General features: G+C 42.5%; 1 protein-coding gene and 1 pseudogene across 9 annotated transcripts in view; both read right to left on the reverse strand.

Annotated features, from left to right (window-relative positions):
* LOC147827658 (2',5'-phosphodiesterase 12 pseudogene) overlaps nt 1-6538 on the reverse strand; it is a 30234-nt pseudogene extending 23696 nt beyond the window's left edge. The window contains exon 1 of the transcript XR_015451985.1: nt 1-6538. This exon is cut by the window's left edge and continues 23696 nt beyond it. The product of XR_015451985.1 is annotated as a 2',5'-phosphodiesterase 12 pseudogene (transcript).
* The window catches only part of Evi5 (ecotropic viral integration site 5), a 230081-nt gene extending 214622 nt beyond the window's left edge, over nt 1-15459 (reverse strand). For 6 of the 8 annotated variants that reach the window (XM_021255368.2, XM_004841266.4, XM_087213125.1 and 3 more), the window contains exon 1: nt 15309-15459. In XM_021255368.2, the coding sequence (XP_021111027.1) occupies nt 15309-15359 (51 nt within the window). In that variant the 5' untranslated portion in view covers nt 15360-15459. Of the gene's footprint in view, nt 1-7053; nt 7217-15308 lie in introns of those variants that run through there. The other 2 variants (XM_087213127.1, XM_004841265.4) reach the window with 1 other exon arrangement.
* Between the last annotated feature and the right edge of the window lie 1904 nt (nt 15460-17363).

A 17363-nucleotide genomic window follows, 5' to 3' on the forward strand; every position in this document is an offset into this window, starting at 1 on the left:
GGTAACTTGGTGAGATCCTATCTCAAAACAAAAATTTTTAAAGGACTGGGGACTGGGGGTATAGTTCCACGGTAGACCACTTGCTCAGCATGTTTGAGGCCCTGGGTTCAATCCCTAGTACTGCAAAAAATAAAAATAAAGAAATTTTAAAAGTATAATCCCTTAAGAAGACAACAGTGGAGGATGAAGGCAACACATCTGTATAAAGGAAAGCAGACAGTGGACAGCCACATTGAGAGAAAACTGAACACACATATCCAATTTTGCTTATTCTCCAAACTACTGAAACAAGAATAAACAATGTTTTGTTGTTGTTTGGTAAGTTTTTAGAACACAAGCTATAAGGACAGAGAAAATGGAAAAAAGGCAAGAAATATTAGAAGTTAAAAGGATGTTGAATAACTGACTAAAAGATGGCCAAATTTGGGCTGGGGATGTAGCTGACTGGTAGAGTCCTCCCCTCAACATGAGTGAGGGCATGGGTTTAATTCCCAGAGCCACCAAAAAAAAAAAAAAAAAAAAAAAAGCCAAATTCTAAGCCAGTAGGGCTGACTATAGACAATAAACCCACTATACACTACAGAATCCTTTAGAGGCTCAAGAACTGCCAGAACAAATGAGGGGGCAGCTGACTAGAGATTTATTATCTCAAGAAGTAAACCATAGGGCCAGGGATTTAGCTCAGTGGCACTGTGCCTGTCTTACAAGTGCAAGGTCCTGAGTTTGATCCCCAGCACAAAAAAAAAAAAAAAAAGAAGTAAACCACACATGATAGAAGACAAAGGTTATCTTAACAAATGGCAAATTATGCAACCCTGAATATGAAATATTCCAAAACTCACTACCCAGGCTTCTTTTCCTGAGCTCACAGATTACTGGCAGCAACATCTTAACCCTTCAAGCAGAAAACTGAAATAATGTCTGGGAAATCTTAGCAGACCAAAAGGAAAGACACATACACTAAATATAGTCTCAAAGAGTCCACTCAGACCAATGGTTTAATCTTGGCCATACCGAGAAATCACTAGGGAAGCGCTAAAAAATACTGATGCTTACCTATGGAGATAAAAATCAGAACAGTGGTCCTCTCTGGGCAGGGAGTAAGGATGCAGAAGAGATAGGAAGGAACCAGGACGTGGTGCTAAGCTCCAATAATCCCAACACTGAGGCCAACCTGGGATACATAGTGACTTCAAGGTCACCCTGAACTACATAGTGAGACCCTGACTCAAAAAAAAAAAAGGTAAATTTAAATTTTGTGCCTTTTATTATATGTAACAATACCTTTTTTTTTTTAAATACTGCTACCTAGATCCTCCTCCTAAAGATTCTGATGTACTGTTTTTTGTCTCGCAGAAGCAAAGATATTATTAAATTTCTCCACGTGATTCTAATATGCAACCATAGTTGAAAAATACTACTTTAATCTCTAGATTATATGGCGAAAGTGAAGTCAGAAAATCTTACTTACAAACTCAGGGGTTCCAATTAGCTAAGTCACTCAGTCTTAACCATAAACACATACCAAAGAATTACCAGCCAACCTCTGAGAAGCACCTCTACTAATGAGGATATACCAAGTTGAAAAATAACTTGGAACAAACTATGAGAAAGAAAGAAAAGATGGAAGGAAGAAAGGAAAGGGAAGGACAGAGAAGAAATTATCTTTAATATCCTCAAATAAATAAGAGAAGATGCGGCACCCATGGAGTAAGAAAAGAAATGAAGGAATAAATGAATAAGTAGAGGAGAAACAGCTGAACCTACCAACCCACAGAATGGAATATAGTCAAGCAAGCTGATTGAGCTCACTCAGAGAACTGCAGAGAGGCTCCAGATCTGAAAATCTCCAAGTCAGGAGTACAGGGGATAAAAAAATAATAATAAAAAAATAAAAATAAATAAAAGTAAAAAATTTTTTTTAAAAAAAGTAGAGGGGAACTGGGCTAAAGAGAAGGGAAAAGATTTTAAAATGTATAGAAGGTATAACAAGGTCCCTCTTCCCCCACCATCTCTCTCCTCTCAATTTATTTTCAGAAACACTGACCTGGTAAGACTCCAGATTCAAGAAAAGTAGAGTGAGATTCAAAGCTGAAAGCCAAGGGATTAAACAGGAGTGATTTTAGTGAAAACCAGCCTCCATCCACACCCCACTTTCTTTGCCCAGTTCTCAGAACACTGGGAGCCAGACAAAAACAGTAGTGCTATCTTATCCACAGGGGATATATTCCAAGACCTCTAGTGGATACCTGAAACTTCAGATAGTACTGAACACACTATTCAATGTCTTCTCCACCTTAACTTAAGCATGTATCACACACTGTGGATATAACTTTTGCAGTTTGAAGTACTACTGCAAAACTAACACAAATTTCTCTTTCCTTCTTTGCAATTTTACAGATAAATTTGTTCTTACTATAGATCTTAGCAACTTCATTATATAACTTTTTTTTTTCCTCATTAAGTCAAAAAATTACACCTTTTAACTTATCAGAAGCACTTTAGTGCTTTGCTTTGGTAGTCAAACTGCCAGCATTTCTATTCTTGCACTTGGGAACATTAAGTAAAAAAGGGGTACTTGAACACCAGCACTGCAATACCAGGACAGTCAATCGGATAACCTAAAGGGTAACTAAGTGACTACCTAGAAATATATAGCCTAGATATGCTGGACAAAGGATGGTTCACATCACACCTGGACAGAGCAGGTCAGCTTGAGATTTGATCACCCTACTCAAGACAGCATACAATTTAAATTTCTGGGATTTTCCATATAATATTTTCAGAGCATGGCTGACCACAGGTTACAAACCTTAGAAGTGACACAGCAGTTAAGGGGGACTACTGTCCCCTTTCCCAGTTTGATTCAGATGCCCCTTCTGCATGCTGCCAAACCAATTTCCATCATAGTACCTCTCCTGGTGAAGGTCAATGGTCTTTAATTTCTACTTACTCCCCCTGGACTCTAAGTTCTTTAAGAGTGGGGGCAACAATTTAATCAGTTTTCTATCCCTAGAACCAAACACAGTGACTGTCGATATACTGTACTCTCTAAAGGAAAATGCCATGCCAAAAGCAATACATAACTTAGTTGGAATACTAGAACATACAGGTATAATTTGAAGTAGGTCAAAGAAGAAAGACTTCAAATTTATTGATGAAATGACGTCTGAGGATAGTCCAAAATAACCCCAGAGGCACCTCCCCCACCAAAGATCAACTAGATTTCCATATGCCAGCCACAGGTGATTTTTTTTTCCCCAATACTGAGGTTTCAACCCAGGACCTTTGCACTGAGCTACATCTCCAGCCCTTTTTAATTTTTTTGAGATAGGGCCTTACTAAATCACTATACTGCCCAGGCAGGACTCAAACTTGTGATCTTCATATCTCAGTCTCCCAAATACCAGGATTATAAGCAAGCACCACACCTCACCCGAAACCCCCATAAGTGGGGGTTTTGTTGTTGCTTTGGGGGGCGGGGTTTGAGACCAAGTCTCACTTTGTTATTCAGGCTGGCCTTCACTACGTAGCCCAGGCTAGCCTTGAATTTGCAGCGATCCTACTGCTGGGATTACAAACATGCGCCACCACCACAAGTGATTTTAAATACCATTCACAGCAGGGCATGGTAGCGCCTGCCTGTGATACCAGCACTCTGCAGACTGAGGCAAGAGGATTGTCAAGCCAGGGGTGGTGGTGCATGTCCAGCATTTGAGAGGCTTTGAGTTCGAGGATCACTGTGAGTTCGAGGCTGGCCAGGGCTGCACAGTGAGTTCAAGGCCAGCCAGAACTACAAAGCAAGGCTCTGTCTCAAAAAAATCCCCAAAATTAAATAAATACTGTTTACAATAACATCAAAAAACATCAACTATCTAAGAATAAATGACAAAAGATGTGTAAGACTTCTACACAGAAAACTACAAAACATTACCTAGCAAAAATTTAAAAGACCTAAATAAATGGAAAGATACACCATGCTCATAAATTGAATCAACATTATTGACATGTTCTCAAAAGTGTTATATAGCTTCAATTCCAATTCCAAAACTTGTGGAAATTGACAGATTCCAAAACATACTGGAAATGCTAACCCAAGAGCAACCCAAACACTCTTAAGAAACAAAGCTGGTGGGCTTATACTACCATATATGAAAGATACTTAGATTTATATTAATATGGTGATACTAGTGCAAGAATAACAGACAAATGAAACAGATCATGCAGAAACACATCCTTATCTATATAATCATCTAACTCATTTTTGTTGGTGGTGTTTCTGTGGTGCTGAGATTCGAATACAGAGCTCCATGCAGGCTCAACTTGCACTCTATCTCCTGAGCCACACCCTCAGCCCAGTCATCTCATCTGTTAAAAAAGTGCCACATGGGGCCGGGGATTTAGCTCAGTGGTTTCGTCGCCTGCTGCACAAGCACAAGGACCTGAGTTCAATCCCTGGTACCAAAAAAAAAAAAAAGTGCCACATGGTGCAGAAGAACGATATTTTCAATAAACAGCACTAGGTTAAATGAATAACCATAAGGTAAGAAGTGAATATTCACTCACTGTCCACAATTTACAGAATTCACTGCAAATTACATGGGTTAACTTGAGAAAAAAGAAAATTTCTACAGCGTAACATGGGAAAATTTCTTCCTATTTTTAGGCTAAGCATAGATTTCTTAAATAGGACACAAAAAGTAATCATAAAGAAAAAAATTGTATTTCATAAAAAGTAAGAATCAAAAATAAAAGTAAGAATCTATCAAAATATCATCAAATGAATGAAAAGGCAGGGCTGCAGGTACAGCTCCGTGGTAATGCTTGCCTAGCATGTGCAAGCACCTGGGTTCCATCTTCAGCACTGCTTAAAAAAATTAATTAAACGGCCATAAAAAAAAGCCATTTGTGGGGGCACACACCTGTATTTCCAGGCACTCTGGAAAGATGAAGCAGGAGGATCACAAGTTCTAGCACAGCCTTGGCAACTTAGCAAGAGCCTTTTTCAAAATAAAAACTAAAATGGGAGGAGGGGCTGGGAATGTAGCTCAGCGCAAATGGCTTGGGTTCAATTCCCAGTGCCCCTCCCACACATACAAAAAAACAGATAAAGAGGGGAAAAAAAAATTCAAAACATATCACACACACACACACACACACACACACACACACACACACCAGAAAAGACTCATATCTAGAACAAAGAATTATAAATTATGTTTAAGGATGTAGCTCAGTGTAAAGAGCTTGCCTAGCATGCCAGAGGCTCTAGGTTCAACCTCCAGTATCCAGCACCATCAAAAAATAATGATAATAGGGCAGGAGATTTAGCTTAGTGGTCCCACTGCCTACCTCGAAAGTGCAAGGTCCTGAGTTCGAACCCCAGTACCAAAAAAAAAAAAGTTTCCTAAAAAAAAATGATAATAAAAATAAATTTAAATAAGCATGCAATGAAAACTAAGCATACCAAATGAAAAAAACAACAGGTATTTCACAAAAGATGACATATAAGTGGCAAATAAAAGATACTCAAATTTGTGCAGGCATGGTGGCACATACCTGTAATTTCACCGTTTGTGAGAGGCTGAGGCAGAAGCATCAAGTCTGCTCTGGGCAACTTTGCCACTTTGGGAGAATCTGTCTTAACATTTTTTAAAAGGGAGGGAGGGCCAAGACTGGAGCTCAGTGAATGGGTTCAATACTTAGTCTTTAAAAGATACCCAAACTCAAATCACAAAGAAAATGTAAAATAAAGCCACAAAGATACAGTACTGCATGCAACTCTCTCTACTAGACTAGCAAAATTTTTCAAACTGACAACCATCAGCAAGGTCATGGAGTAACTGGAATATCATTCCCTGCTAACCGGTACAACCACTCTGAGAAAATGTTCAACAGTATCACAAGTTTTAACCTTCACGTACCTCAAAAGCCAATTCCAATCCTAGGTATGTATTCCAACATAATGCTCTATTTCTTGATGTGTGGTGGTCCACTTAGTAGAAAATTGTTACCTGTTGTAAACTTTTTTTGTATATTAAACTTCAAGTGTTCTATAATTTTTTGACTAAGTTCTGAGATCTTAAGGCTAGCGTTTTAAAACAGAAAAACAAGGCTTTTAGTATACAGATAAAATTTTCCTACTAAAATTAAAAAGGAAAAGGAAAGCTACTAACAGTTCAAAACAAAGATAAAAACTACCAACAGATCATTTTTCACTACCTTCATGAAGCACTGGAAGTCATTATTTCAGCAAAGAAAGGAGTTTATTATTCTACATTGTAACCCAAAGAAAAGATATCTTTGCCAAAAAAACACTGCTGCTTTTCAAAAATCACTTCTATCACAGATAGGAGGAAAACAAGAGAGCCATTCCAAAAGTTTTGGTTAACTCTTCGGAGAAAGGATGCTAACAATTGAGATGATCTAAGTCACCCAAAAGAAAAACAAGGAGAAATCACGGCAACTTTAAAGCAGACAAGAACACCACACGTCGACCTACAGGAAATCCTGCGGTTAGTTTGAGGCTTGCCCCGCTAGTCATAAAGTGACTCAGTACCGGCTAACGCTCCTCAAGCGCATCCTTAGGCGTCACCTGGCACACCTGGCTTGCCATCACCTGCCCGGAGCACTGCCCTGTGCAGAATCCGGGAGGCCAAATAAAGAGGCCAACTTTGCAGGAAAGGGGCTCTGGAGAGGTCGCCCCTCGGGTCACTGAGAGGGAACGGACATCTGGTCCCCGGGGCGAGGATGGGGGAGTCGTCAGTGTCCCTCACGGTGTTTACGAGGAATTGCCCTGACGCCGCTCTGCTCCTCCACCTTCGTGGAACTCCACAGGAAGCCCCGCCGGCGAGTTTCTCCCCTCGCCCACGAGGCGAGTCGCGGGCGAAGGCGGGGAGCGAGGAGGCCAGCGCGGAAGACTTAGGCCCTGGCGGGGCCGGGAGCGCGGCAACTTTGGCGGCGGCCCCGTCCGCCGCGCTTCGGCCGGACCGTGCTCTCCACAGAACCAAGACCCTCGCTCTGCCTGCCCGACCAAGGGGCGACGCCCCTCACCTTGGAAACGGTGGGTGGACTCCGCCGTAAACATTAACGTCCCATCCAGCCGACCGCCGCGCCGCGCGTCCCAGCGCCTCGGCCCGCTCCCGGATCGGAGGATCGCCTTTTCCGCGTCCCAGGCACACGGCGCTCACTCAGGAGTTCAGGGCCGCCTCGCGACCCTCACCCGCGCCTCCGGGCACCACCGCCGTTCCCACCACCTCCCAACCTAGAGCCCGCCCGCCCGTCGGGCCGCAGCTCCTCTAGAGTCCGGCCGGGCCGCGTCAGGAAAGCCCAGAGCGCAGGCGCGGTCGGGCCTTAAAGAGACCCAGCCTCCTCTACCGCATAATGAGTTCGAGCAGGTTAGGGGCCGGGCGTGTTGACCGAGAAAAGCAGAAGCCGAAGGGATTGGACTGAGTGAAGTGGGGGCGGGGAAATCCCTCTCTCTCTCCTCCGCCCCTCTTTCAAAGTACCAGGCCTTGGCCGCTCAAACTGCTGACTTCCCCAGTTCCTTGAACCGCCCCTTCCCTGTAAAGGCCGCGGAAGACACGCCCCCCGGAGCCCCGAGGTGACCCCGCGGCAGGGGCTGCAGGCCGCGCACCACCCACGCGCTGCTCTTCTCGGCCTGGGGCACGCGGTGGAGACGCGCAGGCTTCGAAAGGCCGCCCCGAGTCCCCGGAGAGCATGCCTTAGGTCACTCTCAAAAACATTAATCAATGTGTAAATGGTACTTGTGACTGGAAAACACTTTCATCAGTCATCTCGACACAGTGGGTTAATGCAGGATCCAGCAGACGGCAGAACTGGAGCACCTGTCTGTGAGGTCCAGCAGGGCAGCCGTCCAACCTCAACGAAGGGTTTGAATTCTTAGAAGGAAAGAACTTAGTTCGCGAGAGAAACCATTAATTCCGTCTACCCAGGAAAGGCAGGCAAGAAAAATAATGAAAGCAATATAAATTACTTTGGTTAGGGCACTTTTTTTTTCTTTTTAGGCAGTTTTACTATGTAGCCTAGGCTGGCCTTGAATTCACAGCCATCCTCCTGCCTCAGGCTCCCAGGTGCTGGAACCACAGCAGACCTCCCTGGCACTGTCCCCCTGCTCTGCTTCCCGACCGCCAGGAGCTAAGCAGCCTTGCTCCGCCACACCCTTCCACCGTACTGTCTGCCTTGGAGCAGCTGACGCTGGACTGAACCTGTGAGCAGATTAACCCTCTCCTTTCACGGTCAGTGTCGGGTGTTACACGCCTGCCAGCGGTGGGAAAGCTGACTGCGACATTTCCCCCGGGCAGAGCAGGGGTGCGGGGTTCATGCTCCTCAGGGCCACCTGTGACCACTGGCTGCCCAGGTCCGTGCGAGGGTCAGGCCGCTGCTTCCCAGGACACTTGGACCGAAGTTCCCACCCCATCCAGCCACAGATCGGCTCCTTCTGCCTCCGTGGGCTTTTTCTTTTGTTGATTTTGGTTCTTGTTTGGGACAGGGTGTCGCTCTGCGGTGCAGGTTGGCCGTGAACTCCTAGCGATCCTCCTCAGCTGGGATCCAGGCGTGCGCGCCACACTTGGGCGCCGCACTTGGTCTCCGTGGCTACTGAGAGGCCTGGCACCCTCCCGCATGTGAGTGTTCTGGGAGCCGCCTTCTGGCCGCCTGCCCTGACCCTGGACGGCCCCGAGTGCACCGGGAAAAGCAGAAGATGCTGGACGTGATCTGGGCTGCCCTTCCCTCCGGCCCCCTGCAGGGACCCGAGAGCTTGCCCTTGAGCCTTGGGGACATCACTTTGGAGCTGCCGGTGTCCTCAAGTGTCCCAGAGCCTGGCAAGAGGCCCGGTGCCCCTCTGTGGGGACAGAAGCCACACAGGAGCGGCCTTTGCTGGTGGGCTCAGGTTCTCGCTGGCTGAATGGGGCACTGTGCTCTAGAAACGCGCTCTTTCTCTCTAGAAAGGGACAGAGGGGCCTATGCTTCTGTCTGTCTCCACTCTGGCCTTGAGACTGAATGACTTTTCCAGGGAAACCGTGGCTTCCTCTGCACCCACCTGGGGGGTGGAGCAGCTCCAGGGTCCCCCGGGAACCTTCTGGCCACGTCTGGTCACCAGGACAGGCCCTGCCCACCTGCCCAGGGGAAGGGAGGAAGTGTGACCCCTGCAGGTGCAGCTGCAGCATCTGTGAGTCCACAGGCCTGGAGCAGTGGGGCTCAGAGCCCTGGACTGGGGCCGAGAGAGACCTTCAAGCCTTCCTCTGCTGGGCAGTTGTCCCTAACTCAGGCTGCCCTCCCTCAAAGCAGAAGCCCAGCCAGCCTCCAGGCAGCCCCACACCCACCCTGACCACACTGCCATGCAGGAGCTCCCCAGCCAGTGCTGGGGCTGGGCTCAGGGGTGTGCACTTGACTTTGGCAGGCCTCAGGAGCTCCAGGCCAGACCCAGTGTCCCCTCCCACTTTCCCTCCATCCCTCTGGTGGACAGGCTGGGCTTTCTCTATTTTCCAGCACTAAATTGAGCATCAAGCTGGGCCTCATAGGCTCTGCCTTCCTCCCTGGTGTGATTCCTCTTAGGAGAAGGGTTCTCTTCTAATCCCTATTCTGTGGCTAAAAAACAACAGCCAGGCTCTGAACCCATGGGCACCACACCCACACATCCACCAATGGCAAGTTAAAAACATCTGAGGGCTGGGCATGGGCTGCACTCATCCCAGCACTCAGGAGGCTGAGGCAGGAGGATTGCAAACTCAAGGTCAGCATGGACTACGTAGTGAGGCTGTCTCAAAACAAAAACAAAAACAAGAACAAAAACAACTCCGTGGTGGTGCGCACCTGTAATCATCGACCTGGGAGAGGATGCAACTTTGCCTGTGGAGGCCAGCCTGAACAGTTTGAAAGAACCTATCTCTCAGTAAAAATAAATAAAAAAGGCCTGGAGACATTAAAAAAAATTACTTTGGTTATATATTTAGAAGCGACAAAATGATAGTAATTAGCATGCACATCCACATAAAACTCCAAAATTATTTGTCTCTATTAAATGTGATATACCTGATTATTTTCTAATTTAAATTTACAAGACATTCTCCGGAAGGGGTTCCACTGTAGTAAGGATTTCAGAAAAACTATTTTTTCAGCAAGATTAGGAAATAACAAAAAATAGGAAGTAAAACCTTGTCCTCCAACAAGATAAAAAATGAAAATTTGAAAGCTAATTTGAGGCAAATTTCTGCATAATTTTAGGTCACGCCATTATTTAAAGTCACTTTCAATGAACAATTTCATTGCAATTGAATCCACCTTGCATGAGAAAACTGAGACATTCTGATAATCTGCTTCTCCTTCCTACAGTCAATCTATCAGCAAATTCTGTTGATTTTTACCTGTCAACTTTTCCACAAATCTGTCCTCTTCTGTCTCCTCCATCACCACTCCTGTCTAAAATATTTTCACCTGACTGGTGGGGTAGGACCACTGGCCTAATGTTAATTTATCCATACCCCCCTCCACCAGCCCCTCTCTGAATTTTTGTTTTGTTTTGTTTTGTTTTTTGTTTAGCTTTGTTTTTTGAGACAGGGTCTTGCTTTGTAGTGCAGGCTGGCCTTGAATCCAATATGTAGCCCAGAGTCGCCTCAAAATCACAGTGATCCTCACAAGCATGGGCCACCACTCCAGGCTCTAAATCTTCACACAATAGAGTGATTTTTAAAAAATACTTTACAATGTGACCCTGTCACTTCCCAGTGTAACCACTTCAACCGCTTCCTATTCTAACTAACCAAGCCCTGCATGGTAAGGCACCTTTCCCACCTCCTCACTAGTCACACAGTCCATCCTGCTCTTTTTGCTCCAGCCCCACTGACTTCTATTCCTTTCTATCAACTTTCTCCTTACAGAGGGTTTGCTCACACTTTGTTCTCTGCCTGGAAAGTTTGTCCAACCCTCATCTTTCTGACCCCAGCCTTAGTCTCCATTTCTGAGAAGCACCTGCTGATCCTATGTTGGTCCCTTACTCTAGCCAGCTTTCGTGAAACTGTAATTTTATGCCTATTTTGGTGAATTTTTGTTTCTCTCAGTAGACAACTAGCTTCATAAGGCCAAGCTATTGGTTTGATTCACATTTACACTTTTGTATTTCTTCAATAAATATTTGCTCAGTAGATGAAAATCTTGATGTTAGAACTTAAAGTAGATGTGTCTTAAAGGTTACCTAAGCCACAAAATGTAAAATGTCACAATTTGACATTTGTAATCACAGTTAAAAAAAATAGTTATTTTAAAACTTATATTGTAGTGTTTGAGCTGGTCGGTCACAAGATTGTTTGGGTACCCCTTAAAACCAAGTTCTCAAAATGGTCTATATAAACCCCTGAATTAATGATAGCTATGGGACAGGCCCATGTGAAACTAATAACATTGGTTGCTTCAAGAGAGGAAGACTGAGTGACTAGGGGTCAGGGATGGGAAGGAGACTTTTTATTGTGTACCTAAAAGATTTGAAACAAGCCTGTAATCCCAGCACTTGGGAGGCTGAGGCAGGAGGATCACCATGATTTTGAGGCCTGCACATAATACATAATGAGTTCAGGGCCAACCTGAACTATATAATGAGACCTTGTCTTAAAAAAAATCCAAAAAAACTGTACCTTTTAAATTTTAAGCATGTGAATCTTTACCTATTTGAAAATAAATGATATCAGGGTACATACTGTGTAAGTCTACTTACTTGAAATTCCAGAAAAGGTGAAACTAATTATGGTGGGGAAAAAATCATAATGGGGCTGGAAGTGCAGCTAAGTGGTGCAGCATGTGCTCAGCATGCACAGCCACCCTGGGCACAATCGCCAGTGCCACACATACACACAGAAATTGGGAAACCATAGTTAATCTTAAACTGCTCAGGATCCCCAACACCTTGCACAGTCACTGTTCAATGTAGTTTGAATAAATGATGAAAAACAAGCCTGGTGTTGACTTTATTGATAAAATTGTATTTATATTTATATGAAATATTTATATATATTTTCTGGGAACTAGAAACTTCCATATTAATGCAAATGGCTATACTATCATCTAAGTTTTTTAATTTATATTTTGAGGTTTGGGGTGTAGGTCAGTGTAGAGGACTTGCCTAGCATGTGCTAAGTTTGATCCTCAATATTGCAAAATACATTTTTAATATATTTATATGTACATATCTGTATAATTTATACCAATTCAGCACTTCTGCACTAAGTGCCTGTGATGTATTATTTTAAATGAACAAGAGAAAAGCTTGTATCATTTAGGTCTGACATTCCAGTGCTATTCCTGGTTTATTCCTTTCTTTCACTCGTCGGAGCATCAACTTATTTGGTGAAAGAGCTCAGACTTTAAGGTCTCACTGAAACAGCTAATTACAATTGGAGAAAGGGCTGACTCTAATCTTTCACAAGTACTTGAGCACTTGCATAAGTGATATCTTCCTGTGTAAATCCCACAACACCACCTCTGCCCCAGCTTCTGCCACTCTGCGTTCACATTCCAGGATCTCATGAGAAGACAAACCAAGCATGTTGCAGTGGGCAGTAGCACCCTCCTCAGAAGCAGTTTTCTTTGCAGTAGTTCACTTAGCAAGTTGAAGTTTTCTATGCTCTGATACCACACACCCATGGATTTGGGTCACTGTCTAGGATGGGAATGAATCCCTCTAAACCTGGAAAGAGTTAAATCCTATGCCCTTAACTGCCAAATGTGTTCAAGCCAGCCACTTGAGCCCCATTGCTCACAAAAGAAAAAGTAAGGGAGGCATTTTCCAGAGGCCAAAGCAACCCCAGATTCAGAAGACGAACTTACCAGTGAAGTCAAACCCACTGGTGAATGCCCACCCCAACCCTAAACAGCTAGCATTCAAGTTTCCTTACAGAACAAGGGCACTCAATTACAGGATTATGGATTACGCAGTCTAATACATGAGAGCCACTAGCCACATGTGTTTACATTTACAGTTTCAGTTTCTCACACATTTCAAGTGCTCAGTAGTAGCACATGTGGCTAGTGGCTATCATCTATGACAGCACAGATACAGAGTCCATCTATCAGAAAGTTCTATTGGCAGCACCATTCCAGAAAAAGGAGAAATAGAAATCCATGGAGAGTTGCAGCTAATGTTCAAATGCTTTCACTTTGGGAAAAATGAAGGCTCACTGTGACAGACTACCTCACTAAGCTTATTAACTTTCCACAATATGAATGCGAAAGGTGCTTATGCACAAAACCTATGGCCTCCCCCCATTAGGATTATAAGAATGGCTTTAGAAGCTTGGAAACAGCCCAAGTACCCATCAACTGGAAACTGGATAAAGAAGATGTGTTTTTTTAATAAAATGGAGTACTACTCAGCCATAAAGAATGAGAAACTAGAGACATTTATAGCTAAATGGATGCATATTGAGGCTATACTCTTAAGTGAAATAAATAGGCACACATGTATAAATACTGAACAGTTTCTCTGATGTGAGAAACTGAAAGTGTAAACAAGGATTAAAATGATTAAAACGAATAATTGATAATTTGAAATAGGAAGAAAAGGTCCAAAAGGGTAGGAGAAGTGGGAGGGGAAGGGAAAAGGAAAGAAGGGAAGGGAAAAATTATGAGAAAAGGAAAAAAATGGAAACAAAGTCTTTGTAAATAGGGAAGGGTGGAGGGGGTGAAGGGAGGGCAGGGGAATGGGGAAAAAATAAGAACCAAGATAAATCATGTACAGGTACAAGTTCCCAATGATAAATGTAAATGTATTGTATACCTAAAATGTACCAATAAAAGAATTTAACCAAAAAAAAAAAGAATGGCTTTAGACTCACACCTTTTACCTTTATCCATTGTTTGCAAGACACTCACCTCCATTTTAGGAAAGAACAAATTGTTAAGAGGTATATCTCTTGGCACTTGGGCACATATAGAGACTAAATTTGCTATGGTTGTGGTAAATTATAAGCTTTGTGGCTCTAGAGTTTATACATCACTTCTATATATGATATTAGACATTAATACCATCAACCCAAACAACACCTTTTGAAATTGTGCCACCAAAATGGGACAGTAATAGCATGCTGGTTTCTACTCCACCCCCTAAAAGAAATCCATTTCTTGATTTTCTGAAATATCTGTTTTAAAAAAGCAAGATAAAATTTGGTCCCACTAGAATTAGTAATTTTTCTTAAATCATCCAGTTTTCTGGAAACTAATGACTGCTGTATTAGTGCAAATGGTGAGACTGTAATCTGAAATTGCAAGTTGTACTTGCCCAAAAGGTTTAACCCCTTTAAATTCCCAATCTTCTCATCCGTAAACCAGAAATAATAATATCTACTTAAGCATTGTAGTGATAATTAAATGGTGAATATATACAAGACATATAAACATTCAACAAATTAGAGCTATTGTAATTGCTATTTCCAAGGTCATAAAGCACCTATGGGCAAAAATAAAATAGGCAAATTTGAAAATCCTAAACTTAAAAATCCTGACTCTGCCACCTACTAGTCAACTGACTTTAAACCTCTATAAATTTCAGTTTCTTCATCAGCCAGTTAAGGATAAGAGTCCCCAATAATGTGTTGCAAGATGTGTTTTCATTTTATGTGAAATGGCCAACTAACAGTAAAGCCAGGTATGACCTTTAGTTAATGTCAAGTAGAACGCTGCTCCCACTTCCACAAAAAAAAAAGAGAAAAAGAAAAAGAAAATGAAACTACATTAGGAAAGTGTTGCTTCACAATAAACTTAATCCTGCCTTATTAATCCTTTGTGCTTCTAAACACAATCAGGAAGCAACACCAACGAAATCATCACTGAAAGTCCACACAACCATCAGCACTGCCACCAACTACAATTTGTGAAGAAATACTATGGTAACCAGTCATTTTTCTTGGGCAATCTTTTTTCCATATGAGAAACTTGAAACCCATATAGACAATCGAGGCCTCCTCTGTAAACATACGTTAAAAAAAAAAAAGATAACAGAAACTAATTACAGCCAGGAGAGAAACTGTTGTATTACCAGAAGCTAATTACTAAAATACCTTTCTTGTGGGTGTGAAATTAGGCCTCATGCTCCATAAATTCTTGATTATCATTCAAATGGCCACAATACAATGAGATAACATACTTAAAATAAAATTGAAGAAATGCTCACAAGCTGTTCCTGTGTTTTAAAGATTGAGCAAGGTATACACATCCTAATTCAATTACAAAATATTTCCTGTTGCAGCATTTACATTTTTATAAGCTTTAATACAAAATCAAACATTATTTTAGAACTTTACCTGTTTCCCTTTAGGGTTTCCAAAGGCAGCAGTCATTTTGGTGGTAACCATGATAAGCAAGGAAAACAAGGAGACTGGGATTTGAATTGAATTTATAGCTGACTCACAGGGAGTGTTTACAACGACATTGCCACAGGGATCCACCCATTTAACACCCTTTCAATTCCATTCCATACATTTGTTAGGCTGGACATTTAAGAAAAGTGGAAATGTGGAGGAGTAGGAATACTGAAACCAAAGCTTTTTGAGATACTATGAATGTTTATTTTGGTTTTCTTCCTTCTTTCCTTCTCTCCCTTCTTCTGTTCCCTCCTTTCTTCCTCCATTCCTTCCTTCATTTCATGACTTGATTTGTCTCAGAATGACCTTGTAATTGTTACTGTGTTTGGGATGCTGATTCTGAAGCATTGGCTAGAAGCTTCCATAATTGGTTTCAGTTTGGGATGCTGATTCTGAAGCATTGGCTAGAAGCTTCCATAATTGGTTTCAGTTCTTAGAATTTGACCCTTGACAATATTATTAATTTGTTGGAACATTCCATTCTCTCTCTCTCTCTCTCCCTCTCTGTCTCTCTCTCACAAGGTGCTTTGGAATTCTGCAGGCTGTTGTGTTCTATTAATGGATCTTGCAGTTTTCTTACTCAGGGACTATTAATTGCAAGCTGACTCTAATATAGAACCGAGTGATACACCTTGTGAGAGGTACCTAAATAGAGAGAAATCTATCCTATCCATTCTCTTGAAAGAGATCTAATATACTGGTCCATAGGATTGCCACTCTAACAGTGGCTTTATGTTTTTAAAGCACTTACCGTGGCTGGACACTAGAAGCATTTTTCATCTATTGTTTCACTTAGTCTTCACCACAACTCTATTTTTGTCCTCATTTACAAGTGAATGCTGGGCCGGGGATTTAGCTCAGTGGTTTCACCACCTGCCTTGCAAGCGCAAGGTTCCAAGTTCAATCCCAGATAACCCCCCCCAAAAAGACAAGTGAACACCAAGCCAAGCAAGAAAACAAGAGTGTTTCATATGTTCACTCATTCACCCACAGACATTTTAGGGGGGTTCATTTGTATCAAATGCTTTGCTAAGAGGAAGGACAATAACATTTTCAGCTTTTACAATATGTCAGCAAAAATGTTATACACTTTTGCATGAGGCAGCCATTATTAGGCCCATTTAAAGGGTGAAGAAAGTATGATTGGTCCAAAGTCACACTGGTAGTAAAATGAAAAGCAAAATTACAAAAGTAAGTCTCTCATGACTATAAAGTCTGTCATTTGAAATTACAAAATTCAGTACACTCCACTTGGAAGGCTGAAGCAGGAGGATCACTGTGAATTTGAGGCCACATAGTGGGCTACATAGTGAGTTCAAAGCCAGGCTGAACTACAGAGTGATACCCTGTCTCAAAAAAAAACCCAAAAGCCAAAAATAGAACCAAAACAATGTAACACACTCTAGTGTAAGACTGTCTCAAAATAAATAATAAAAAATGGCTGAATATGCTGGCACACACCTGTAATCCCAGCACTCAGAAGGCTGAGGCAAGAGGATCATCGTGACTTCAAGGCCAGCTTGCACTACGTAGGGAGTTCAAGGCCAGCCTGAACTACATACCAAAACCCTGTCTCAAAACAAAACAAAAAATAACATTCAGATTAGTGTTTCTTCTCTCTGGGGAAGGAGGCAAAATAGTATTGGTAATGTTTAGTGACTAAGTCAAATTGTGGATTCAAGGCATTTGTTTTATTAAGTTTATTACACATAGATATTCTTTTATCCAGTGACTTTTCACACTACTTCAAAGAAAATTTCAAAGACTAACATTCAAGAATTGGGATCTTAGCGCCTCCGCCTCTCCCATTGTCCTTTCTTCAAGAATGTCAGGGCCGGGGATTTAGCTCAGTGGTTCAGTGCCTGCCTCGAAACCGCAAGGTCCCAAGTTCGACCCCTGGTACCAAAAAAAAAAAAAGAATGCCCATGACTCTCAGTTACTTGGAGCCTGGGAAATTTAAATAGATCTCATCCTGGACAACGCAGGCAAGTTGGC

This window comes from Heterocephalus glaber, unplaced genomic scaffold (genome assembly GCF_053883595.1).
Source record: "Heterocephalus glaber isolate CG9 unplaced genomic scaffold, H.glaber_assembly_v1.0 deba00001442, whole genome shotgun sequence".
NCBI lineage: Eukaryota > Metazoa > Chordata > Mammalia > Rodentia > Bathyergidae > Heterocephalus > Heterocephalus glaber.